Below are 25,583 nucleotides of genomic sequence, written 5' to 3'. Positions count from 1 at the left end.
ACCGTCCGCGTCGACCGCGACCGCGAGGTGCGGCTCCCCGGGCGGTCCCGGCGGCGCCTCGCCAACGCGTCGGGCTACTGGGACGACTGGCACCACTACTGCCTCGCCTACGACGGCGCCGACGTCGCCCTCTACTTCGACGGCGCGGCCGCGTGGTCGAGGACCATCGCGGCGAACACGGGCGCGGCCGTCGAGCTCACGCTCGGCTCGCGGAGCGGCGCGGACTACTTCACGGGCGCCCTCGACGAGGTCTACGTCTACGCGAGCGCCCTCGACGCCGCCGGCGCGGCCGCGCTCTACGCGGCCGTCACCGTCGCGCCGACGACGGCCGCGCCGAGCGCCGCGCCGAGCACGGCGGGCCCGACGAGCGCCGCGCCGACGACGGCCGTGCCGACGCCCGCGCCGTCGCCCGCGCCGTCCGGCACGCCGACGACGGCGTCGCCGACGGCGTGCCCGAGCCCCGCGCCGAGCGGCCTGCCTACCAGCGACACCGCGCGCCCTTCCGGGACGCCGTCGGAGCTGCCGACGCCGGCGCCGTCGGCGAACTTCGTCGCCGTCGCGGGCACGCTCGCCGTCGTCGCGCTGCCCGCGAGCTGCGACGACGCCGACTTCTTCGACGGCTACGCGTCCGCGATCGCGGCCGCCGTATCGCTCGACGCGTCCGCCGTCGACGTCGCCTGCGACGGCGACGACGACGGGGGCGCCGTCGTCGCGTACCGGCGGCGGCTCCTCCAGGTCACCGGGGACGGCGCGGCGCCGAGCAGGGCGCCGAGCGGCGCGCCGACGACGGCCGCGCCGACGGCGACGCCGATGCGCGTCCCGACGAGCGTCCCGACGTCCGCGCCCACGGGTTCGCCAAGTCAAACACCGAGCGCCGCGCCGAGCTCCGTGCCGACGTCGCCGCCGACGCCGGGCCCGACGGCCACGTTCGCGCCGACGGCGCCGGCGGCCATCGATTTGGCCTACGCCGTCGCGACGGTGCTGAGCGACGCGGACGACGGCTTCGACGCGGGCGGCTTCGCGTCCTTCGTCCAGGCCTCCGTCGAGACCGCCGTCGCTAACGGCACCTTCGCCGCGGCCCTCGCGGCCGCGGGCGTCGTCGGCTCCGTGTCGTCCGTCGGCGCCGTCGCGGTGTCGCGGACGACGGCGCCGACGCCCGCGCCGTCGCTCGCGCCGACGACGGCCGCCTACCTCGACGCGGGCTACGACGTCCAAGTCCCCGAGACGCTCACGGAGGCGGACCTGGCGAGCCGCGAGTGGCGCGAGGCCGTCGTCGTCACGCTGCGGACGACGCCGGCCGCGGACGTCGCCGTCACCTACGCGAGCGACGACCTCTGGTTCTACTCGTCGCTCGCGTCCGACGAGAAGGCGTCGCGCATGTCGACGACCTTCCGGCCGGGCGACAAGAACGCGACGGTCTACGCGTCCATGCGCCGCGACCGCGTCGACCGCGGCGCGTCCTTCGTCGCGGCCGTCGACGTCGCCGTCGCGTCCGACGGCGACGCCAACTACGCGCCGGGCCGCTTCGCGAGCTCGCACAACGTCACGGTCTACGACGTCGACACGTCGGACCTCGGCGCCTGGGAGAGCCGCGAGACGCGGACGGACGACGGCCTCTTCTACGCGGGCGAGGCCTTCGACCTCTTCCGGGACGAGGGTGGCACGTTCACGATCTCCGTGCGCCTCACGTCCATCCCGAAAAACGACGTCACCGTGGCTCTCCGCGGCGCGGGCGGCTTCGCGGCCGTCGAGCCCGCGGCGAACTTCACGTTCGAGCCCGAGGCGTGGAACGTGCCCCACACCGTGTCGCTCACGGCGGCGGACGACGACCTCCTGACGGGCGACGTCGTCCACCGCGTCTACTTCGAATCGTCGAGCGCCGCGGCGGCCTACGACGGCCTCCGGAGCGGCGCCGCGAACCTGACGGTGTTAGAAAACGACGTCGCCTACTGCACGGTGTCCGCGAAGAAGCTGACCGTCGGCGCCAACGGCGACGGCGCGACCTTCGGCGACGCCTACTTCGTGTCCCTGTCCGCCGCGCCGAGCGCCGACGTCGTCGTCACCGTATCGACCGCGGACGCGGCGACGGCGCTCTCGCCGCGGACGCTCGTCTTCTCGCCCGACGACTGGGACGCCGCGCGCGAGGTGCGGGCGAACGCGACGCTCGCGGAGGACGACGACTACGCCGGCGGGCGCGCGGCGACGATCACCCACGCCGTCGCGTCGAGCGACCGCTTCTTCGACGGTATTCTTGTGGATGATGTTGTCGTCGCCGTCACGTTCACGGCGGACGCGGTGCCGCCCCCGAAGCTGAACCAGTCCGTCTTCCTCGACGGCGGCGCGGGCATCGACGTGCTCTTCGATAGCGCCACGGACCGCGCGGGCCTCGACGGGAGCGAGTCCTTCGACTGTTCCCTGATCTTCGACCACTCGGACGTCTTCGGCGACGGCGCGTCGTGCGACTGGCGCAACTCGTCGGCGGTCCGCGCGACGTTCGGGTCCGGCGCGACGCTCGTGCCCTTCGACTACGCCAACGCGACGACGACGAACGCCGTCTACCTCCGGGCGGGCATGGTCTTCGCGGACGTACCGAACGCGACGCTCGCGGCCGTGGCCCAGTACTCGGAGGCGCTCGCGCCCTACAACCCCGTCGCGCCCGTCATCGGCCTCTCCGCGCCGGACACGGTCGGCGTCTGCGACGGCGTCGTCCTCGACGCGTCCGGCGCGACGGGCGGCGGCTCGCGGACGCTCATCTACGCCTGGGCGCTCCAGATTCTGTGGGAGCCCGACGACGAGGCCCAGGCGGCGTCGGTGACCGCGCTCGTCGCCGCGCTCGACGCCGCGACGTTCGATCAAATCGTGCGCCTGAGCCTGTCCTGGGACGCGCTGCTCCCGGGCAAGAAGTACACGTTCCTCGTCTCCGCGGCGAACTTCCTCGGCGAGACGACGACGGCGAGCCACACGCTCCTGAAATCCGCGGCCCCGTCGCCGAACGTCCAGTTCCAGGGCGCGACGGAGTCCATGGTGCGCAGCGACCCCAAGAGCCTGCGGCTCGACGTGTCGCTGCCGTCGCTGAACTGCACGGACCAGAACGTGTCGTCGAACGAGCTCACCTACTTTTGGTCCGCGCGGCGCTGGGACGGCGGCGCGTGGGTCGCCGCGGCGCCGGAGCTCGACGACGATCGGTTAGCGGCGTACACGGCGTCGAGCGTGTCCGCGCGGCTGCCGAAGAACGCGCTCAACGCGGACGCGGACTACGAGTTCTCCGTCACCGTGGCCTTCGCGGCGTCGCCCATGCTCAACAACACGGCGACGCGCCTCGTCCAGGTCGGCTCCGAGGATTTGGTCGCGTCCGTCGGCGGCGGCGCGGAGCAGATGGTCGCCATCGGCGGCGACGTCGTGCTCGACGGGTCCGCGTCCTACGATCCGGACAACGCGACGGCCGCGGGCCCCCTGGCCTTCTCCTGGACGGCCGCGGACTCGCTCGGCGCGGCCGCGAGCTTCCCGGCGTCGACGTCGGCCTCCGCGAAGGCGTTAGCCTTCGTCGCGACGGCCGCCGACGGCTGGGGGCCCGACACGTACGCGATCACGCTCGTCGTGTCGCGGGGGACGCGGACGGCGACAAAGACCGTGTCGCTGACGGTGTCGAGCGACGCGTACATCCCGAGCGCGGCGATCACGGACTTCGACGAGAGCGTGAAATACAACCCGACGCCCGACAGCTACGCGGCCATCTACTTCACGACGTCCTCGCCGGACCCGGACCGGACCTGCTGCGACACGCGGTGGGCCGTCGTCGGCGACGCGGGCGACGCGTCGGGCCTCATCTCCAAGGACCCGTCCGCCGCGAGCCCCATGCTCGTGGATCTGGGCAACACGCTGCCGAACACGGTCTACAACTTTCGGTTAACGGCCACGGACGGCATCGGCAGCTCGGCGTCGACGGTCGTCGCCCTCGCGATCAACGGCGCGCCGACGTCGGGCACCTTTTACGTCGCGCCGGAGTCCGGCACGGCGCTGACGACGTCCTTCGAGTTCGCGATGGACTCGTGGACGGACGACGTCGACGACTACCCGCTCACCTACGAGTTCGGCTACCTCGACGGCGCGGCGAAAACGTTCAAGCCTCTCGTGAGCGACCGCTACTCGACGTCCTGGTACGCGACGACCATGCCCAAGTTGGCGTCGGACAACGCGACGTGCGTCGGGCGCGTCTTCGACCGCTACGACGCCTACGCGGAGCGAAGCTACGGCATTATGGTATTGGAGCTCGTCATCTCGACGGAGGATCTGAGCTCCTTCGCGTCGGACTCCATCGGCGAGTCGTTGGACACGGGCTCGGGCGAGGAGGCGCTCGCGCTCATCTCGTCGGTGGCCTCGGTCATCGGCGCGGGCGGCGCGGCCGCCGCGAACCGGACGGCCGAGGAGCAGGCCGCCGAGGCCGCGGCGCAGCAGTCCCTCATCGAGGATCTGATGAAGGCGACGCTGTCGGCGACGTCGCTCGTGTCCACGGACACGTCGTCCGCGGCCACGGGCCAGGTCCTGGACACCGTCGCCTTCCTCGTCGCGTCGCCCGACGCGCTCTCGGAGAACACGCAGACCGACGCCATCGGCCTGTTGGGCAACGTCGTCGGCGGCGCCCTGAGCAGCGGCATGGACGCGGGCGCCGCGGGCAGCAGCGCGACGGCCCTCTCCGGCGTCCTCGACGCGTCGCTCTTCAAGAAGAACGACACGGCCGCGTCCGTCGCCAACGACATGACGGCCGTCGTCGCGTCGCTGTCCGCGGCCATGATCGCCAACGCCTTCGGGGGCCAGGCCAAGTCCATCGTGTCGCCGAATTTGGAGGTGTCGTCCTTCCGCACGGACTGCGGCACGCGGTCCGACGCGTACGCGCTGTCGTCCGGCGCCGCGGTCGCGATGCCCGACGACGCCATGGACGCCGCGGGCGGCGGCGGCGCCTGCGCGGCCAACGGCGGCGGCGGCCGGCGGCGCCTCGAGGCCGCGGCGGAGAACGTCGACGTCCGCGTGTCGCAGATGAAGAACGTCTACGAGTCCACGGGCGCGGCCGGCGACGTCAACTCGGACCTCGTCCAGGTCGAGCTCGGCTCCGACGGCGGCACGGCGGCGATCAACGGGCTCAGCGACCCCATCGTGCTCGTGATCCAGTTCGAGGCCTACGACGAGATGCTCGACACGCGCTTCGACAACTCGAAATTTATGAGGCAAGGCACGTGCTACGATATGGACGACTTCCTGACGTGGGACGACTGCCCGGGCAACCCGGCGACCTACAACTGCTCGCAGCCCCAGTACGTTACCTTCAAGAATGGCGCCAACGCCACGCTCTACCCGCCGCCCGTCGGGCACGGGCCGCTCAACATCTCGGTGTCGTGCCCGGGGAAGCTCCCCGAGTGCACCTTCTGGGACGAGAACCGCTCGAGGTGGAGCGGCGACAACTGCACGGTCCGAAACTACACGGCCTACAACGTGACCTGCGCCTGCACGCACCTGACGGACTTCGCGGGCGCGACGAAGGACGTCGGGTCGACGGCGTCCGCCGTCGTGGCCACGGGCGCGAACATGAACCTGGCCCAGCTCATGGAGGCGCTCGTCGTGCTCATCACCCTCTTGGCGACGCTGGGCGTCTTCGTCTTCGCCTGCGTCAAGGGCCGCCAGCTCGACAAGCAGGACTTCAACAACCGGGAGGAGCTGCGGCGCGAGGCGCTGCCGGACGCGTTCCTGAAAAAGGTCGTCGCGTCGCGCGAGACGGAGCACGTCGCGCTCAGCGCGGCGTTCAAGGCCAAGGCGCGGCGGCCCTGGATCATGGCGCGGAGCCCCTTCGCGGTCTACACGCGGTCCATCCGGCCCGTGCGGGGCTGGTGCAACACGGCGCTCTACAGCTTCGTCATGGCGATGCGCCGCGAGCACAAGATCCTGCAGATCTTCTATCTCCCCGATGGCACCTACACGCGCACGGAGCGCATCACCGTGCTCTGCGTGCTCGTCTTCGGCACGCTGGCCTGTAACGCGATCTTCCTGAGCGTGCTCTCGAAGATCCAGGTGCCGGGTTTGGGGACCTGCGACGCGAACGCGTGCCTCGGCAAGCCCCAGCCCTGCGTCGACTTCAAGGCCATGGTCGCCAAGGGCATCTTTTCCACCCTGTCGGCCTTCGGCAGCACGCTCGTCTACATTTTGTTCGCCTACGCGTTCGGCAAGACGGGCGACGCGATCTCGGACGTCGACCACTTTCTGGGCGTGGACCCCGCGAACCTCGACGACGAGGCCAAGGGCCGCGTGAAGCGGCGCAAGGCCGTGCTCACGGCCGTCGCGAACCTCGACGGCGCGAAGCACCGGCAGAAGCTCGTGGAGCGGCGCCTGGCCAAGGATTTGGAAACGATGTTCAAGTACCGCAAGGGCCAGGTCGGCACCGCGCGCCAGCTCCAGGCCGAGGACCGCATCGCCTTCACGGAGATCCACCGCGTGAAGCGCACCAAGGCCCAGATCCACGTCGACAAGATGCAGCTCGCGCTGCTCAAGGCGAAGAAGAAGTTCGACGTCTACGTGAAGAAGCAGGCGGACGCGCGGAAGGAGGAGAAGCGCAAGGAGCTCTTCGAGATGAAGGGCGCCTGGGCGCGCTTCAAGTACCGCAGGCAGAAGGACAAGCCCATGTACTCCCTGACCCTCGACGAGCAGGCGCTCTACGAGGCCGAGGAGGTCGAGCTCGCGCGCATGTCGTTCCTGCCGCGGACGCTTGTACCGCAAGTTCGTGTCGCCGATCAAGCGGGCCTTCCGCAAGGAGAAGAAGACCTGGCCGACGCACGTCAACTACCTCATCTACGCCCTCGCCGTCGCCTACATCCTCGGCTGCGCGGCCTACGTCTTCCTCTTTTCGGTGACGCTCAACAACTGCTCGCAGTGCGAACAGGACGAGGACAACGAGGTCTGCATCCCGCCGGCGGAGGAGGGCGACGACGAGCCCGCGGAGTGCACCTGCCCCGACACGCTCTACGACTACTGCGGCGGCGGCAACTCGAACGCCGCGTCCATGGCCTGGCTCGAGATGGCGCTCGCGTCCGTCGTCATCGCCCTCTTCATCAGCTCGTCGCTCGTCCTCTTCATGACCAAGGGCGTCGTCCCGACCATCGCCCGCGGCTGCACGGCCTGCGGCGCGAAGCCGCCCACGGAGGACCCGGATCCGAAGCGCGGGCTCGCGGGCCTCGTCGAGCGCGTGGACCACGAGGCCAAGGCGAAGCGGGGCATCAAGGTCCGGGGCTACGGCGACGACTCGACGACGGTCACCTTCGCCTCGCGGCGCTCGGACCTCCCCTCGGACTCGGACTCGGACTCGGACGCGTCGAGCGAGTGGCGCGACGAGGTCGCCAAGTCCACGAACATCTTCGCGTCGCTCTCCGGCGGCGTCTTCGGGCGCAAGAGCGTCGCGCGGCCGCGGCGTCGGTCGAACACCAAAATCTTCCCCGGCGCGGCGGAGGCCGTCCAGGAGACCAAAGAAGAAGAGAAGCGCGAGTCCGACGACGACACGCTGCACGAGGCGCCGCCCCACTTCCAGGCGCGGGACCCCTGGATCCAGCACGAGACGCTCGACCTCGACAACCTCCGCGTGAACCTGGGCGCGCAGGTGCCCGAGCCGGGCCTCGACCGCTGGCCGCGGCCGGGCGAGCGCGGCCTGACGGCGGACGGCTCGTCGACGCTCTCGGGCCGGCCCGCGACGTGGAAGTGCCCCTGCGGCGCCGTCGTGCCCGTGCCCGTGCGCCGCGACCACCTCCGCTACGACTGCCTGCCCTACCGCGACTCCTTCGAGGGCGCCGCGCGCAAGTGGCTCGCGGCGAACGACCCCTCGGACGCGAAGGCGCTCGTCGACTCCGTCGCGCGCGAGGGCCGCTGCGCGCCGGGCGAGGCGCTCTGCGCGCTGAGCGTCTGCCGCAAGGGCGGCGTCGCGATCCGCAAGCTCGCGAACCAGGACTACCGCGACGAGATGGTGCTCGCCGCCGAGGTCATCGACGCGAGCGACCTGCTCGGGCGCTGGGTCAAGGGCTCGCCCCTCAAGCGCCGGAAGCCCCCGAAGCTCAAGCCCGTCGTCCGCCGGCGGTCGTCGGTCAACGCGGGCATGCTCGGCGCGGACGCCAAGTACGAGGTCAAGGCCGCGCGCGGCGACCTCGGCGCGTCGAAGGTGCCCTTCGCGCGCAAGGTCGAGGAGAGCACGAAGCGAGCGCGCGGCGTCGTCGCGCCCGACGACGCCAAGGCGCCCTACCGCGTCGCGCCCGCGTGATACCGCAGAGGCGCCGCACGCACCCGGCGCCGCCGCACCACGAGAACCGCGGAGGCGCCTCTCTCGCGCGAGAAAGCCGCGGCGCGCGCCGCGGCACAAATTGACAAGACCCCACCCCCCCCCCCTCCGGCACCGCCGTCGCATCCGCCCGGGTTGGTCCTCGGGCCGCGGCGGCGGCGCCCCCCCCCCCCCCTGTGATGTGTAGGCTCGAAGTATCGCGCTATGTACAGGCCGAACCGCGCTCCTACGCGGGGACGACGGGCGAGAAGGCGACCGGCGGGAGCTTGGCGGGCTTCGCCTTGGAGAAGAATTTCCGCGTCGCCTTGTGCTGGGTCCTGCCCTTCATGGAGTAGCCCCGCGCGGCCGCGAGCTCCTCGGAGATGACCCTGCCGGTGACGTTGGCGTTGCGGTTCACGGACCGGTTCGCCGTCGCGCGCTGGTCCTCGACGAGCCGGTGGAGCCGCTTCATGGCGGCGTCGAACTCCTTGGAGACCGTGGCGTGCATGTGCTTGCGGTGGGCCAGGTCCGCGTCGAGGCGGTCGAGGCGCTCGCGCTTGATGTAGGCGATGCGCTCGTCGATCTGCGCGAGCTCGGCCGCGTCCCTGGCCATCTGCTCGCCGCGCCGGCTCCGCTCCTGGTGCATGCGCTCGGCGAGCTGGAACTGTTTTTGGACCTCGCGCTGGGCCATCATGCCGATGTCGACGCCGCGGGTCGGGTTCGCGCCCTCGTGGCGCGTGATGCTGCTCGCGTGCGACGCGTCGTCGTCGTCGCGCGCCGGCCGCCGCGGGGACGCGGGGGCGTCGGCGCCGGCGTCCTCCGGGAGGCCCCGCGGGCTCCGCGGGCTCGTCACGGCGGGCAGCGTCTTGCCGCCCCGGGCGCCGCCGGCCTTGTCGTGCTTCTTGCTCGCGCCCTGGCCGCGGGACCCGGGGTAGGGCGTCTCGTTCGTGTGCGCGGTGGCGATCGATTGGTCATCCATGGCTCCGCGATGCTCGGGGGTCGTCCGAGCCGCGGTCTCCGACGCGCGCTGTTGCGGCGGCCGACGGCCGAGAGGCTGGCGGTTTTTGGATGAGAGAGCTCTCCGCCCGGGGCTGCCTTTTGCAACGTCAATGAGCCGACGTTTGATCGAGCGCGTGCTATTATTCTGTTGGCCACAACTGGCAGCCATGTCCCGCAGCCACATGCTCCGGCGCGCGGGCCGGCACGTCGCCGTGGCGGCCTGCGGCGGCTCGGTGAGCCTCGCGTCCGACGGCTCGAGCTTCTACCGCATCGACAAGCAGCCGCTCGGCGAGGGGACCTTCGGCGCCGTGTTCAAGGCCACGGTCAAGGCCACGGGCGAGCAGGTCGCGCTGAAGAAGATCAAGGTGCGGTCCGCCGACGACGACGGCGGCGCGGGCCGCGAGGTCGCGGCGCTCAGCCGCGTGCGCGAGCGCGGCGACCACCCGAACGTCGCGGCGCTCCGGGGCGCGTGGACCGAGGGCGCGCCCGGGAGCGAGACGCACTGCCTCGCGGTCGAGCTCGTGGACGGCGGCGAGCTCTTCGATCATCTCGTGAACCACGGCGGCTTCAGCGAGCAGACGGCCGCGGATCTCTTCAAGGCGGTCTTCGGCGCCATCCAGTGGCTCCACGCGAGGGCGTCGTGCGTCCACTGCGACATCAAGCCCGAGAATTTCGTATTAAAGCGCAAGGGCCGGGACGGCACGGCGGCCGTGAAGCTCATCGACTTCGGCAGCGCGCTCCTCGACGGCGCGGCGCCGCCGCGGAAGGACGCGCTCCACCTCGGGACGACGGCCTACGAGGCGCCGGAATTGCTGGAGGCGGGCAGGAACAAGGACGACGCGGCCGCGGCGGCGTGCTGGACGGACCCGGCCGTCGACGTCTGGGCGCTCGGGGTCGTGCTGTTCGTGGCGCTCGTGGGCGCGCACCCCTTCGACTTGGACGGCGCGTACGAAAAAGATGCGGACCTCGCGGCGAACGTGCTGCGGTGCTGCCCGGGCGACGCGGCGCCGACGTGCCTCCGCGACGCGCGCGTCGTCGGGTTCCTGTCGCCGGCGGCGCTGGACCTGCTCGGGTCCATGCTCGCGCGGGACCCGCGGAAGCGGCCGAGCCTCGAGGAGTGCCTGAGCCACCCGTGGTTCCACGGCGCGGCGGGCGCGGAGGCGCTCACGGAGAGCAGCCGGCGCCTCGCGCGGTGGAAGCGGCTCCAGCAGAAGCTCGAGGCCGGCGTCCTGGCGAGCCTCGTGGCCCAGGCCGTCAAGGGCGGCGCGCCGGCGGCGTCGGGCGGCCTCGACGACCTCGTCGCGCGCGCGCTCCGCGTCGGCGACTCGCGCGACGCCGTCGCGGCCGCGCTCGAGTCCGCGGGCGACGCCGACCCGTCGCGGGACGCGTCGACGCTACTCGCGGGCGGCGCGGCGTCCGTGTCGAGCCTGCTGACGTCGCTGAAGCCGCGCGTGGAGCCGGACGGCGTCGTGCTCTTCCGCGAGGGCGAGGACGCGTCCGGCGACGACGCGTGCATGTACTTCATCGCCGGCGGCGCCGTCGACGTGGCCATCGGCGGCACGACGGTGGCGACGCTCCGGAGCGGCGACTTCGTGGGCGAGGGCGCGCTCTTCGACTCGTCGCACGCGCGGTCGGCGACGGTGACGTGCGTCGGCGCGACGTCGCTCGTGGGCATCAACGCGGCGGACCTGGCGAGCCTGAGCCTCGACGCGCGCGGCGCGGACCACGCGCTCCACGACGTCGCGCGAAAGCGGGCGCTGGAGGACGCCAAGGCGACGCTGGGCATGGCGTCGGCGACGCGGAGCGTGCGCTTCGCGCGGGGCGACGCCGCGTGCACCGAGGGCGAGTCGGGCAAGGGCGCGGCGCTCTTCTCCGTCGTCGAGGGCGCCTTCGAGGTCTTCAAGACGCACGGGCGCGCCGCGGCGCCGGGCGAGCTCGTGGGCCGGCTTGGCGCGGGCGACTTCTTCGGCGAGGCCGCGGTGCTGACGAACCAGCCGCGCAACGCGACGGTCGTCTGCGCGTCCGACGCCTGCGTCGTCCACGAGATCAAGAAGAAGGCGTTCCTCGCCTGCCTCCGCCGCAACAAGCAGGCGGACCACGCCGTCCGCGAGCTCAGCTCCGCGCGCGCCAAGTCCTAACGAGCTTTTTTGGTTTTGTGCTTCAAGCTTCCTACGTGCCGTTACTCCGGCGCGACGGCCCGCGACCCGGGCGCTGGCTCCGTGACGACGCGCTTGCAGAGCGGGCACTGGAGGAAGGGCGCGAGGCCGCTCTGCGTCGGCGACGAGAGCCAGCGGACGATGCAGTCCCGGTGGTAGAGGTGGCCGCAGCCGAGGCGCACGACGCGCTCCGGCGAGCTCGCGAAGAGCTCCATGCAGATGGCGCACTCGCCGTGGCTCACGAAGCGCGGCCCGGGCGTCGCGGGGATCTCCGCCGTCTCGGCGGTCCCGGGCCGCTCGGGCGACGGCGGCAGCGTCAGCGTCAGCATCTCGACCTCCGTCGCGTGCTCGGCGACGGCCGCGCGCGCCGTCGCGCGCAGCGACTCGGCGGAGGGCGTCACGGGCACCTTGGGCCTCCTCCGGCACGCGCCCGTCGTCTCTCGCGCGGCGTAGGCGACCAACGAGACGACGAAGACGCCGATGAAGACGAAGGCGGCGACATGGTGCGGCGGCGGGCCCTTCTTCTTCCCTCTGGCGTAGGGACCCCGCAGGCGGCGCGCCGCGCCGTCGAGGGCCGGCGCTGCGCCCGGGGCGCTGGCGGTGATCGTCGAGCCACAGAAGACGCTCCCGCAGCCGAACGCATGGGCCGCGCTGGCGACGAGGAGCAGGCCCCGCCAGGCGACGACCATGAGGAGGGCCGCGGACCCGCCGACGCCCGTTGCCCCCGAGGATCCCAGCGGCAGGACGCTGCCCGACTCGAGTCGGGTTTGCTGCTCGTACGAGCAGTGCATCACTTCTGCTTCAGCACCTCTTCAGCACCGACCGTTGCATCACGACTCGAACTTCGTGTTCCGCGTGATGTCGCTCGCCATGGCGCGACGCATCCTGGCGTTTCTCACGCTCGCGTCGACGCGCGCGATCCTCATGTCCAAGCCCGAGAGCCGCGTCAAGCCCTTGAAGCCCGCGACGACCGTCGCGGCGCCCCCGCACACGGCCGCGCCGCCCGCGGAGGAACGGGCCGGTCCCCTCTTCCCGCCGTCGTCGCGGCCGCGCACGGGGAGTCTGGACAGCGCGGGCCCGCTCTACCTCTCGCTGTCGGCGCTCGTGGGCCAGATCAAGGCCTGCCTGTCGCGGGAACCCGCCGCGCCCTACAGCGAGGCGATGATCGACGAGGTCCGGACGCTGCTCGCGCGGACGGAGCTGAACCCGCGGGAGTGGCAGGGCTTCCAGAAGCACGAGAAGGCGCGCTACACGCGGAACATCGTCGCCGTCGACGAGCGCTTCGTCGCGCTGCTCCTCTGCTGGGACGTCGGGCAGGTCAGCGCGATCCACGACCACGCCGGCTCCGCGTGCTGGGTCAAGCTGCTGAGCGGGGCCCTCGAGGAGCAGCGCTACGAGCCGGAGTTCAGGGACGGCGCCTGGGAGAAGCTCGGCCCCGCGGACCGCGTCGCCTGCGGCGACGCGACCTACATGGACAACTCGCTCGGGGTCCACTCGATCGCGAACCCGGACGAGTCGCGAATCGCGGTGAGCCTGCACGTCTACGCGCCGGCCTTCGAGGACTGCGCCATCTTCGGCGCCGGGGGCGAGGTGAAGCGCGGGTCCATGGTCGCCGCGCTCGCGCCGGAGAAGAAGGGGGTCTGGCGCGACGACCTCGCGGGCTTGCGGTACCGGTCCGGCGGGCTGTCGCTCCGGGCCTTCGGCGACACGCTCGAGCAGCTCGCCGTGCTCGACGACGCGAGCGCCACGGACGCCGTGGTGACGTCGTTGCTGAACCGCCTGGAGCTCACGCCCGAGGAGTGGACGGAGTTCGCGAGCGGGCCGTGCTTCTCGGAGTTCGATTACACGCGGCACCTCGCGCACGTGTCGGACAAGTTCTCCGTCGTCGTCTGCTGCTGGTGCGGCGGCCAGGCGAGCCTGCCGCACGTGCACGGCGCGGGGCGCAGCTCCTGGACGCGCGTGCTCCACGGGCGCCTCGCGCTGGATTTCCCGGAAGAAGGTTTGACGGACCGGGCCCTGTGGACGACGCCTCTAGAGGTCGGCGAGAGCGACGGCGCGGCCTTCACGGAGGAGGCCTGGATGCAGACGGCGCCGCGAGTGGTCCGGAACCCGTCGCCCGACAGCGTCGCCGTGTCGCTGCACGTGCTGTCGCCGCCGATGACCGCGCAGGCCTACGAGACCGGGTTGACGCGCGACGTCGTCGTCCACGCGTCGGCGCCGTCCGACGGCCTCGCCGCGGCCGTCGCGCGGGGCAACAACGTCTACACGAACATCCCCGGCCTCGTGAACCTCATCGAGCAGGAGTTCGCGGTTACCGATTCCAACGACCGCGTCGAGAGATTATCGTCTTTGCTCGACAACTGCCGGCTCAACGAGGCCGAGTGGCAGGGCTACGCGGCCTGGAACGCCGACACCTTCAGCCGCGTGCTCCTCGCGGAGAACGACGCCTTCAACCTCGTGCTCGTCGCGTGGGAGCGCGGCAACTACAGCCCCGTGCACGACCACGGCGGCTCCGCGCAGTGGACCAAGATCCTCCAGGGCTCCCTCGAGGAGGCGACCTACGCTCTCGGGGCCGACGGCGCCATGCACCTCGCGCGCACGGGGCCCATGGCCCAGGACAGCGTGACGTACGCGCACCCGGACACGATCCACGGCTGCGTCTGCGACGACCGATGCTTCTCGCTGACGCTGTACTCGCCGCCCTACACGACGGCCAACGCCTACTCGGACGCCGGCGACGTCGTCACCAAGGTCGAGATCCCGACGCACGTCCTCGGCGACCGCGCGGCCGACGAGGCGCCGCTCACGCGGCCCAAGGTGTCGCTCTCCGCGGACGGCGGCGGCCGGGACCCGCGCGCGACGTGGCGCGTCGGCGAGGGCCTCGGCGCCGAGGCCGAGGGGTAGTGGGCTAATGGGGCGGATCGGCGTCTTTTGCGGACGCGAGAAGTGACGCGGCGCTGGGCGCGTGCGTACGCGGTCGAGAGAGGCCTCGGCCCTCGAAAGGCATGTCCGCAGCTTGCTGTGCAACTTGCCGTTGCCCATCGGCTCGAAAGTTCGCGCTCTGGACCGTCTGCCGCGTGCGCGACACCATGAGCCTTGAGGAAACCGTGGTCAAGGCCGCCGAGGCGGCCGTCGACGCTGCGATCGAAGCGACCGCCTTGAGCGGTGACGCTTTCGGCGAGCGGCTCGAGGCCATGGCCGCGAAGCTCAGCGCTGCGGCGCGCGCCGGCGTGAAGAAGGCGCGTTCCAACCTGGAAAAAATGGAGGAGCCGGACGAGCGCGGCGAGGACGACGCGGACGCGCCGGACGGGCCCGGCGGCGGGAAGAAGAAGCCGCGGCGGCGCGGGGGCAAGAAGAAGAAGAAGGTCGCGGAAGCGAACGCGCCGCGCGATGAGGCCAAGGTGGGCGTCAAGAAGGAAGCAGAGCCAAGCCCAGGCAACTTTGTGAACTTTCACGTCAAAGACTGTCTCGGCAGGCTAACCACTTTCAAAATCGAGAACGCGACGAAGCTAGAAGCGGTCCTCGACACTTATAAGCGGTCCTCGACACTTCCTCTTCGGTATATCTTCAAAGGCAACCTGATCAGCCCGGACCAGACGCCGCAGGACATCGACATGGATGATGGCGACACTATCCATCTCGTGCCCAACCTGCGAGGCGACATTGGTATCTTTGGTGACCACGCCGGAAGCCCCGGCCTCGCCTTCCTCCAGCCCGGCGCGACGCTCGACAACGCGCCCGCCGCCGTCGTCCGGGAGATCGCGGCGCGCTGCCGCCGCGGCGGGTCCGAGGGCGCCGCGCCGTACTTCGCGTCCTTCCCGGCGGCGGGCCTGCTGTCCGCGGCGCAGCGCGCGGCCCTGCGCTCGGAGCTCGACCTCGGCGCCCGGGCCGCGGACGGCGTGCTCGACTTCAAGAAGCCGCTGACGCGCCGCGAGGCGTCGTCGCGCCTCGGAGCGAAGGTCTACGGCTCGCTCGAGGCGCTCTTCTCGTCGCACGGCGGCCGCGTCGACGAGATCGTGCTCCGCCGGTCCGCGGCCGTCGGCCAGTGCATCAACTTCCATACGGACGTCAACCACAAGACTCTCCAACTGTGCCTGAACGACGACTTCGACGGCGGCGACCTCGTCTTCGCGGCCGACGACAAGCTCGTGAAGCCGCGGCGCCCCGCCGGGAGCTTCACGGTCCACAACGACCGCATCGCCCACGGCGTCTCGACCCTCGAGCGCGGCGCGCGCTACGCGCTCTTCTTCCTCATGCGCGCGCCCGAGGCTACCAAGTAACGCTGCAAGTACGCGTCCACCGCACGGTGAGGCTACGGTGCACTGCAACAACCACTTCACCGGCAGTGCCCCGATCAAAACTCAGATTCTGATAGCCTGGATTTAAAAGTCAACATTTTTGTTGAACTTCAGCACTTTTGTTGAAGTTAAATCCTGCGATTTCCTGACCCGAACCAGCGACCGCGCGCAAAAAGTCATCGCAAACGTGCAATTAACGCGTGAGTATCATCGAGCTTGCTTTGATACGAGCATAACCCAATTTTGGCCGTGATTTCAGCCCGCGGACCTCCGCGACACCGCGCCCGCGCGCGCGGTCGACGTACAGCCTCTATGGACGACTAATGACTCTGGCTCCGCCGGCCGGAATTCGATGATTGATCTTTATTAATATTTCGTACGGGTGCACCTAGATGTACGTTGATCGGGGCACTGTTCACCGGAATCCTTGCGCTTGACCTCCGCGCGTCCAAGCCGCCGCCGTCGCCGTCGCGTGTTGCGCGCCCTGACGACGCGCGCAGCCCTCTGAAGACCTCGAAACCACTGCGCGGACACGCGCCGGTCGCTCGCCGTCAGCGCCCGACGTCGCCGCGCGCCCCGACGACGTCGAGGCCGCCGACGCACACCCCAGGCAGTTCGCGTACGATCCGCGGCGCCGCTCGCCGCCTCCGCGCACCATGGGCGAGAAGAAGCCCTGGGAGAACCCGAACGCGGACGCCATGGGCGGCTTCGCCGTCGTGAAGAAGGCGCGGGACCTCTTCGAGGGCACGCGGAAGAGTAGCATGCTCGCGCCGTGGCTCGGCTTCCTCATGCTGTCGACGCTCGTCTACCTCGTCTTCAGCGACGGCGACTTTAGCTTCCTCCTCACCTACGCGTCGCTGACGCGCTGCTTCGGCATCACGCTCCTCGTCGCGAAGATGCAGACGAGCCAGTCCGCCGCGGGGCTGTCGGCGAAGACGCTGCACTGCTACGCCGTCGTCTTCGCGTCCCGCCTCGTGTCCATCATGCGCCACGAGGGCTACCTGCCCTACGACCGCTCCGGCGACTGGATCTACCACTGCGTCGAGTTCGCGTCCTTCGGCGCGACGCTCGCCGCGCTCGGCCTCGTCCACGTCGTCCACGGGCGGTCCTACGAGGAGAACAACGACTCCTTCGGCGCGCTGCCGCCGTTGCCCGGGAGCCTGGGGGCGCTCGTCGTCATCCTGCCGACGCTGCTCTTCGCGGCCTGCTTCCACCCGGGCCTGAACAAGGACTTCATCAGCGACACGAGCTGGACCTACGCGATGTATCTGGAGTCGTTCGCGATCCTGCCCCAGCTCTTCCTCTTCCAGAAGCAGTCCAAGGCCAACGCGACCGTGGACTACCTCATCGGCCACTTCGTCGCGGCGCTGGGCTTCTCGCGCCTCGTCGAGATGGGCTTCTGGATGAACTCGTTCCACGAGCTCGCGGACCGCAACGGCAACCGCTACGTCGGCGTGTTGGTGCTCGCGACGCAGATGGTCCACCTCGTCATCATGGGCGACTTCTTCTACTTCTACCTCCGCTCCGTCGGCCGCGGCATGCCCATCCAGCTCCCGACGGCCGCGGGCATGGTCTAGCGACCGTCGCGTAAAAACAACCTTGCAAGAGGCCCACGCTTCTTTCCGAGTCTGTCGACGAGAAACTACTTAGCACGCCCGCGCGTCCCTCCCCTACGCCTTGACGGCCTCGAGCGCGAGGGAGAAGTAGAAGGACCGCGACGTGAGGTGGCTCCGCTTGACCTTGAAGCCGTTCTTCGCGAGGGCCGCGGTGACGTCCTCCTCCTTGTGGAGGTAGGCGCGCGTCGCCTTGGACGGGCCCGGGAAGAGGGAGCCGACCTTCTTGAGGAGCGCGAGCTGCGGGGTTTTCGGCGCGAACGACACGTAGATCGTGTCCGTGGAGAGCGACGCGAGCTTGTCGACGAGGCCCACCATCTTGTCCGTCGGGTAGTGGATCATGACGTCGATGCAGGACACCGTGTCGTAGGCGCCGTTCACGTTCTCCATGTCGCTCGTCTCGAAGCTCGCCGTCACGCCGGCCGCGGCCGCGCGCTCCGTCGCCTCGCTGACCATGGCCGCGGAGATGTCGCTCGCCTCGACCTTGGCGCCCTTCTTCGCCATGGGGATCGCCAGGTCGCCGCAGCCGCAGCCGAGGTCGCAGAGCGTCCGGCCCTCGGCGTCCGCCCACTCGAGCACCTTGGCGACCGTCTCCGCGTGGCCCTCGCGGATGTCGAGCTGCACGTTGTTCACGTCGTCGCTCTCGCTGTAGATCTTCTGCCAGCGCCCGAAGCCCGTCTCGCCGTTGAAGTACTTCTCGACCTCGGCCTTGTCGTCGATGACCCGGTTGTCCTCGGCGAGCAGCAGGCCCGCGCCGCCGGCGAGCACGCCGCCGGCGAGCACCGCGCCGATGGGGTCGACGTTGAGCTTCGTCGCATGGCGCGCCGACGGCTGCGGCGCGACGAGGGCGGACGCAACGGAGAGCGCCGCGACAGCGAAGAGCTTGGCCGCCATCGTGATTGATCGGCTGGGCGCAACTACAAGCTGAGCTGGATTCATGCAACTCCGTCGCCGGCGCCGCGGCGTTCGGCATGGCCGCATGCGCCTCCTCCGTAGTCGACGGCGCGCGAATTGCGAAGCTTACCGCGTTTTCCGCGCAGCAGTGCGAGAGTCCAGCGCCGCGCGCATTGTCGCGTCGACACACCCGCCGGCGCGCACAAAGGTCATGGGCAGCCATCGTCTCCACATCACAAGCTCGCGGCGTTGACGGCACGCTGCACAGCTCCCAGCCAAAGCGCGCGGCTCACGCGTTCGCGTCTCAAGACGCCTACTGCATGTTGCCGACACTTTGGTTTCAACCCACCTGGTGCCTGCACCAACGACATGGAGCAGGCTCCTGCAAAGCGCTCCGCGCCAGCGCCCGCGCGCGCGGCAGACACGCCGACGAGCGCGTCAAACACGCATGCGACCACGCCTCGCAACATCGACGGCCGCGTCTGGAGCCTGCGGCCATCCGAGAGCCTGGGCACGCTGCGCCAGGTGCCCGTGCTCTTCGCCGTGTTGGACTACCTCGACGGACGCGCCCTCGCGCGGCTCGAAATGACTTCCATTGCTCTCGAGCGCTCGGCCCGCGCCGCTGCGGCGCGGCGCGCGCGGATGCTCAATTACCCTCCCGCGGGGGGGGCTCAAACTCTCGCCGAGCAACCGCTTGACTGGGACCCGGAGGCGGTCGGCGCGTGGTACCTTAGAGCGGCGCCGCTGAAGCCCATGGGCGCGTGCTCCGCGTACATCTTCTTCTCGGTGGAACAGCGCCAATTAATGCCGGTCGACATGCCGATCGGTGAGCAGGCGCGACAGGCTTGCGAGATGTGGGGTCGTCTCTCCGAAGTGGCGAAGCTGCCCTACCAGAACATGGCGAACGATGAAAGGTCTCGCTGCCAGCGCGATATGGCACTGTACATCGAGCAACGGCGCCATGCAGGAGATTTCAAAACCTGGAGACACCGCATGCGCCCTGCGACCCTCATTTCGTACGCGTCAGTGAGGCTCGAAAAAGGACGTGCGTCTGTGAGCTTTCGGTGACCTTTCGGAATGCTTTGTAGAGCCCCCCGCGAAAGCCCCGCAAGCACGATAGGCGCTAAGTCTCCATCTCGCTTAAGACTCCGTCACGACCCCCGCCGCGAGCGCCGTGAGCTCCGCGGCCACCTTCGGGTCCGCGAGGGCCATGGTGATGGCGTGCATCTCGCGGTAGGACCGCTTCGCGGCGCGCGGCGCGCCCGGGTCCGTGACGTGGAACGCGTGGAATCGGTAGAGCGCGCACGCGACCGCGTTCGCGAGCATCAAGGCGACGAACGCGTCGGCCTCCGCGCGCGCGAACGCGCCGCGGCCCGCGGCGTAGGACCGCAGGAGCGCCGCGATGACGTCGAGCTTCGGCGCCGCGGGCTCGGGGAAGACGTCGTCGGCCGCGTCGTCGTCCGGGACGGCGAAGGCGCCGCCGACGGCGGCCGTCGCGACGTCGAAGGCCAGGGGCCCGACGGCCGCGTCCTCCCAGTCGACGAGCGCCGTCTTCCCCGACGCCGCGTCGTGCATGACGTTGTCCGTGTAGGCGTCGCCGTGGAGCAGGCCCCGCGGCAGCGCGGCGTCGACCAGAGCCGCGCGCGACTTCCGGAGCAGCCGCAACTCGTCGTTGTAGCAGGCCCACCTGACGAAGCCCGTGGGCTCCGTCTCGTCCCAGACCTCCGGGTGGGCCTCGAGGGGCGCCGCGCAGCGCACGTAGCGCTCGACGTAGTCGCCCTCGCCGACGTCGTAGAGGTCGGGAGGCGGGGGCACGCCGTGGACCTTTGCCATCGCGCCGCCGAGCGCCTCGAAGGCGGCGACCTCGGCGAGCGCGCCGTCGCGGATGAGGATGTTGCAGGCGTCACCGGGGAGCAGCTCCATGGCGATGGCCGCGGCCGGCGCGCCCGTCGTCGTCCGGCACGCGACGACGTTGAGCGACTTCGCCGCCGGCGCCGCGCCGCCGTGGAGCGCGACCTGCTTCAGCACGTCGAGCTGGCTCGTCGCGAGCTCCGTGGCGTCGTCGCCGACGCAGGCCTTGACGACGACCTCGCCGCCGCCGGCGAGGGCGACGCGGTAGTTGGCCGCGCAGCCGCCGTTCGTCAGCTTCTTGCAGGCCGCCGGCGCGCCGAGGCCCAGGGCCGCGACGACGCGGTCCACCTCCGCGCGGCTCAGCTCCGCGACGTCGACGGCGCTCTTGTCGAAGGTGGCCATCTTCTAGGTGCTGGCGGTGGCGCTCTCGGAGGAGGAGAGCAGCCTGATTTAGCGAGTGATGCTTGTGGCAGTGGCAGCTCGACGCATCGACGCGCGCCGCCCTCCGCACAACAACCGCGACACGCGCCTCCTGACTGACTGATGAATCGCGCCCTGCGGCTCGGCGCGTCCATGCCGGAGGCGCCCCGGTATGAACCCACGATTCGAACGAAAGCGCCGCCGCCGCCCATGGGCCTCTTCGCGGCGGCCATGACGAGCATCGCCGACGCCGTCGACGCCGTGCTCGCGCCCCTCGCGGCGGAGCCCGCGAAGCGGCGCGACTCCATGGACGGCCCGCTCGAGGACGACCAGGGCCGGTCGACGGCCGGGTCCGTGCTCTCGCTGCTCTTACTCTACGCGTCCGCGCTCTGGGCGGCGCTCGGCCATTTGTCGCTCGCGGCGCGATGGCTCGCGAACCTCCGGACGGAGTACGGCCGCGAGGTCGTCAAGTGGTTCGCGACGCGGTCGCCCGCGCCCTTGCTGGCAATCGTCGTCTGCGGCTACCTGTGCCGCGCGCACCTCCAGACGGCTCTCGTCGCGTGGATCCGCGACCACCGCGGCTTCGCCGTCGACTTCGCCGTCGACCGCTGGAGCGGCGACGCGCTCGGCGTCGAGGTCGTCGCGAGCGACGTGGCGTGCCGGGACGCGTCGCGGCCCGAGACCTGCCTCGAGGCCCGCGCCTGCGACGTCGCGCTGGGCGTCGAGCGCGAGCCGCGGACCAAACGGCTCGTCGTCGCGCTCCGCGTCGTCGTCCGCGGCGCGGAAATCGAAACTTCAACCCGACTTCAATGTGCGCGTACCCGAGCTCACTGGTTGATTTCCACACAGGTCGTCCGCGGCGCGGCGCTCCGCTACGTGGGCTACGACGGCAGCGACGGCGACTCGAGCGTGCGCCGGGCTCTGGCGCGGCTCGCGCGGAGCGGCCGGCCGCCGCCCTGGGTCCTGCGGGTCCCCTACGCGCTCCTGCGGGCGGGGAACCGCGTCGTCGCGACGGTGGCCTTCGAGGACGGCGTCGCCTTCGACTGCTGCCGCGCGCGGACGCGGCAGGACCCGGCGCGCCAGGTCTTCGCCTGCGTTTCGCCGCGGCTGCCGCGCGTCGTCGACGCGACGACCGCGCGGGGCCTCCACGTGCTCCACGCGCTCCTGCTCCGCGAGATCCGCGAGGGCGCCCCGGCGAAGACCGGCGGCGGCGTCCGGGGCGTCGTCCTCGCGGAGCTTCTGGGCAACGTCGACGCGGAGCTCGCGCGGTGCTACGAGACCGTCGCGGCCCTCGACGCGAAGCTGAGCCCGCGGTCGCGGTCGCTCGCGGAGCTCGGCCCGGACGACGGCGCCGCGTCCTCGGACGAGGACCTCGCGACGCCGGTCAAGGCGCCGCCGCCCGCCAAGGCGAAGACGCCCAGGGCCGTCCGGCTCTGGAACTCCCTACTCGGCGGCTTCGTCGGCCGGCCCGCGCCGCGCGCGTCGCCGCGCGGGCCCGCGCCGATCCGCCTCGGCCCGCCGTCGACGCCCGCGGGCGCGCGCGGCTAGCTCGGGAGGCCCGTTTAGCAGCAGCTGAGCGTCCGGCCGCCCATCTGTCCGTTCTCCGTCGGCGCGTAGAGCTGGCCGGCGACCTTGAGGTCGTGGCCCGCCGTCGCGCAGAGGACGCAGGGGTTGCACCAGTAGGCGCAGCAGCACTCGGCGAGGCTGCCGTCGTCCGGGATCTGGTCGCGCTCGCGGATGCGCGCGCGGATCTTCAGCAGGTAGTGCGCGTAGATGGCCCAGACCAGGAGGTCGATGGCGAGCTCGAGCGAGTAGAAGGGCGCGAGGCCCAGGGGGCCGATGGCCATCTTGACGATCTCGCCGAGCACGAACGCGCCGAAGAGCCTACGACGGCGGTGTCCCCGCGAAACATCTCTCGAACACCCTTCTCCGCGCCGCGACGCGCCACCAGAACGTGCCGCGGTACGAGCCCTTGCGGACGACGCGCTCGCTGAGCTGGCCGATGACGACGCACGGCAGACAGCACGCGCACCACCAGAGCTGGCAGGACGCCTTGTGCTCGGGCGGGCCGCAGCAGCTGAAGCCGTCGCAGAGGGGCTCGAAGGTCGAGACGATCCAGCGGCCGGGGGCCGGCCGCGGGGCCGCCGCGGCCGCGACGACGAAGCCGCCGGGCGGCGCGCCCGGGGGCTGCCCGACGATCTGCGCCGTCACGGGCACGGGCTGGGCGGCGACGACGATGGGCTGCGACGGCGGCACGACCGTCGCGTGGACCGTGGGCAGCTCCGTGGCCGCGGCCTGCATCTCCACATCCTGGTAGCGCACCTTCTCCATCGGTGCTTTCGAATGCTAATGCTCCCAGATTCTCAGCAGTGAGCTGCAAGTCTGAGGCAACTTGAACTCGCATGAAAACGGTGCAGTCGGCTCGAGATCACCTGAGAAGCCACCGTCGTCGCCGTCGCCGTCCGCTGCATACACAGCGATGGACGCCGTCTCCACGGCGCCGTGGTGGCTGCAGGCCAGCGTCGCCGCCGCCGTCTTCGCCTACCTGCCGTCGTACTGGTCCTTCAAGGAGCTCGCGCCCGGCGGCGACTGCCGGCGCGGCTTCCAGTGCTGGGCCGGCTGGCGCGCCGTCGCGTCGTTCCTCTTCGGCGAGGTGAGGCTCGTCGTCGAGGCGCCGGAGAAATTGAAAGCCTGCCCGCAGGGCATCCTCGCCGTCGCGCCGCACGGCGTCGTCAGCTTCAACCACGCGCTCTACATGACGGACTGCGCGGGCTGGTTCGGCGACGGCGTCTGGCCGGTCGACCGGCGGGATCTGGCCGCGTCCTTCGTCTTCAAGGTGCCGCTCTACCGCGAGTTCCTGCTCTTCCTCGGCAACGTCGACGCGTCGCGGCGCGTCGCGCGGCGCGTGCTCGGCTCCGGGCGGTCGCTCTTCGTCTACCCCGGCGGCGAGGCCGAGCAGATGCGCGCGGCGCCGGGGCGGCACATCGCCTACTGGAAGACGCGCAAGGGCTTCGTGCGCCTCGCCGTCGAGGCGGGCGTCCCAATCATTCCGTCCTACGCGTTCGGCGAGAACGAGCTCTACGCGCCGTTGCCGCTGGCGACGGGGCTCCGCCTCTGGATCTGCCGGAAATTCCGCGTGGCCCTGCCCCTCGGCGTCGGCCGCTGGTGGTGCCCGCTCCTGCCGCGGAAGCGGCCGCTCGTCGGCGTCGTCGGCCCGCCGATCCCCGTGCCCTGCGTCGACGCCGCGGACACGCAGAAGTTCGACGAGACCGTCGACGAGGTCCACGCGAAGGTCTGCGCGGCCGTCGTCGCGCTCTTTGACCGCCACAAGAACAAATATACGCACAAAGATGCGACCCTGGAGATCATCTAAGACTCTCAAGACGTTGTTACTACTCTTTCTCTCTCGGGGGGGTGGCTACTCTCTCGGGAGGGTGGTGGTGGCGCGCGCGGGAGGGTGGTGGCTGCTCTCTCGGGGCTGGTGCCCATCTAGAAGTGGTTGGTCTTGAACTTCCAGACGCGGGCGGCGACGTCGTAGTCGACGAGCGCCGCGCCCATCTTCTTCGTCGCCTTCTCGACGCGCTTGCGCCACTTGGAGCGGTCGTCGTCGGACGCGAGGTCCGGCCTAGCCGGTCCCACATTGTGCAGAGTCACGACGGCCGCGCGGTTGAGCTTGGAGCCGACGGGCGGCTTCGAGAGCGCGTCGCCGTCGTCGTAGACCTCGACCTCCGGCGGGCCGTCGCGCTCGCAGATGCGCACGTCGCGGTCCAGGTCGACGCCGCGGACGTCGACGCGGCCGAGCCACTCGACGCGGCCGTAGTCGGGCCGCTCGACCGCGAAGCCGTGGACGGCGGCGAGCTCGTCGTCGGACATCTTCTCGAGCGTCGCCATGGACGGCTCCGTGACGAAGCCGACCTTGACGAGCTTGGGCGCGTTCGGGTTCACGTCGTCGTCGTCGAGCGGGTCGCCGGCCTCGCGCGAGGGCTCGCGCGCGGCCTCGTCGCCCGGCGGCTTGTCCGACAGGGCGATGCCGCCCCCCGGGCTCCTCCCGTTCTCCGCGAAGACGCGGTCGAGCTGCTGCGACGGCGTCGACGACGCGCGCGACGACTCGCCGAACGCGGACACGAAGCGGTTCGGCCCCGGCGTGTCGTCCATGGACCGGCGCGACGCCGTGGGCGGCGGGCGCAGCGATACGGACGTCGGCGCCGCCGACGTCGAGCTCCGCGCGGACGCCGGCGGCGGCCCGCCGTTGGGCGACAGCGCCAGCAGCGTCGGCGGCGCGGCTAAACCGGAAACCGGCGGCGGCGGCGGGCCGAGGAGCGCGGGCGCGGGCGCGGGCGCGGCCTCGATGGCCGGGTGGCTCGAGGGCGCGTCGCCCCCGAAGGGCCGCGACGTGCGGCGCCCGGGCGTCGACCGCGCCTCCGGGTCGATGACGAGGCGCCGGTGGCTCAGGCTCAAGAACGCCGACGGCGACGGCGCGGCGTCCTTGGACGGCGTCGCGAGCGACGGCCGCGCCGCGCGGCTCGGCGTGTGGTCGCCGCGCGGCGCGACCCGGGCGCCCCCGAGGCCCAGGGACCCGCCGAAGCTCAGCGCGCGGCGGCCGCCCGGCGCGTCGAGGCCGAGGCCCGTCGCCGCGCGCCGCGTGTCCGCCATGAGCGCCGCGCGGTCCGCCGTCCGCTCCTCGAGCCCCGCCGCGGCCGTCTCCGACACGCCGACGACGTCCTTGAGCCGCGCCTCGAGCGCCGCGCCGCGCCGCTCGAGCGCCGCGAAGCCGCGCTCGACGGCGCCGAGGCCGCTGTTCGACAGGCCCGCGCCGTAGGGGTCCGTCTTGAGGCTCAGCGCCGCCGGCGACGCCTGGGGCGGCGCCGCGAGGCCCCCCAGACCGCCGCCGAGGGGCGACGCCGCGGCCGCGGCGCCGAAGAGGCCCGGCGACGCGCCGAACGTCGACGCGCCGGGCGCCGGGCTCGCGGCGCCGAAGAGGCCGCCGGCGGCGCCGAGCGCGGGCGCGGCGCCGAGCGCGGGCGCGCCGAAGCCCGTGGCCGCGGGCGTCGGGGTCGGCGCGCCGGAG

At 71.3% G+C, this 25,583-nt stretch overlaps 5 protein-coding genes across 5 annotated transcripts in view; 3 read left to right on the top strand and 2 right to left on the bottom strand.

The window, feature by feature from the left end:
- Window positions 1-9,570: 9,570 nt before the first annotated feature.
- AURANDRAFT_8542 (hypothetical protein) lies at window positions 9,571-9,957 on the top strand (the record flags this gene model as incomplete). The annotated part of the gene is made up of 1 exon (XM_009043442.1): window positions 9,571-9,957. A coding segment is annotated over one exon (387 nt), but the record flags the coding sequence as incomplete, so codon positions are not given.
- A 2,643-nt stretch (window positions 9,958-12,600) lies between these two features.
- On the top strand, window positions 12,601-13,014 carry AURANDRAFT_33800 (hypothetical protein; the record flags this gene model as incomplete). The annotated part of the gene is made up of 1 exon (XM_009043443.1): window positions 12,601-13,014. A coding segment is annotated over one exon (414 nt), but the record flags the coding sequence as incomplete, so codon positions are not given.
- A 3,421-nt stretch (window positions 13,015-16,435) lies between these two features.
- AURANDRAFT_59616 (hypothetical protein) lies at window positions 16,436-17,314 on the top strand (the record flags this gene model as incomplete). Its single annotated transcript, XM_009043444.1, has 1 exon — window positions 16,436-17,314. One exon carries the CDS (start codon window positions 16,436-16,438, stop codon window positions 17,312-17,314), a length of 879 nt encoding a protein of 292 aa, XP_009041692.1.
- Window positions 17,315-17,407: 93 nt separating this feature from the next.
- Window positions 17,408-19,456, bottom strand: AURANDRAFT_59615 (hypothetical protein; the record flags this gene model as incomplete). Its single annotated transcript, XM_009043441.1, has 2 exons — window positions 17,408-18,058; window positions 19,436-19,456. 2 exons carry the CDS (start codon window positions 19,454-19,456, stop codon window positions 17,408-17,410), a joined length of 672 nt encoding a protein of 223 aa, XP_009041689.1.
- Window positions 19,457-22,077: 2,621 nt separating this feature from the next.
- The window catches only part of AURANDRAFT_67885 (hypothetical protein), a gene marked incomplete at both ends in the record, with an annotated part of 6,024 nt that continues 2,518 nt past the window's right edge, over window positions 22,078-25,583 (bottom strand). The window contains 3 exons of the mRNA XM_009043440.1: window positions 22,078-22,399; window positions 22,464-22,825; window positions 24,035-25,478. Coding sequence (XP_009041688.1) covers window positions 22,078-22,399; window positions 22,464-22,825; window positions 24,035-25,478 — 2,128 coding nt within the window. The remainder of the gene's footprint in view (window positions 22,400-22,463; window positions 22,826-24,034; window positions 25,479-25,583) is intronic.

The sequence above is a fragment of the Aureococcus anophagefferens genome (assembly GCF_000186865.1).
Source record: "Aureococcus anophagefferens unplaced genomic scaffold AURANscaffold_54, whole genome shotgun sequence".
Lineage (NCBI taxonomy): Eukaryota > Pelagophyceae > Pelagomonadales > Pelagomonadaceae > Aureococcus > Aureococcus anophagefferens.
This window is presented reverse-complemented; position numbering and strand designations above follow the sequence as displayed.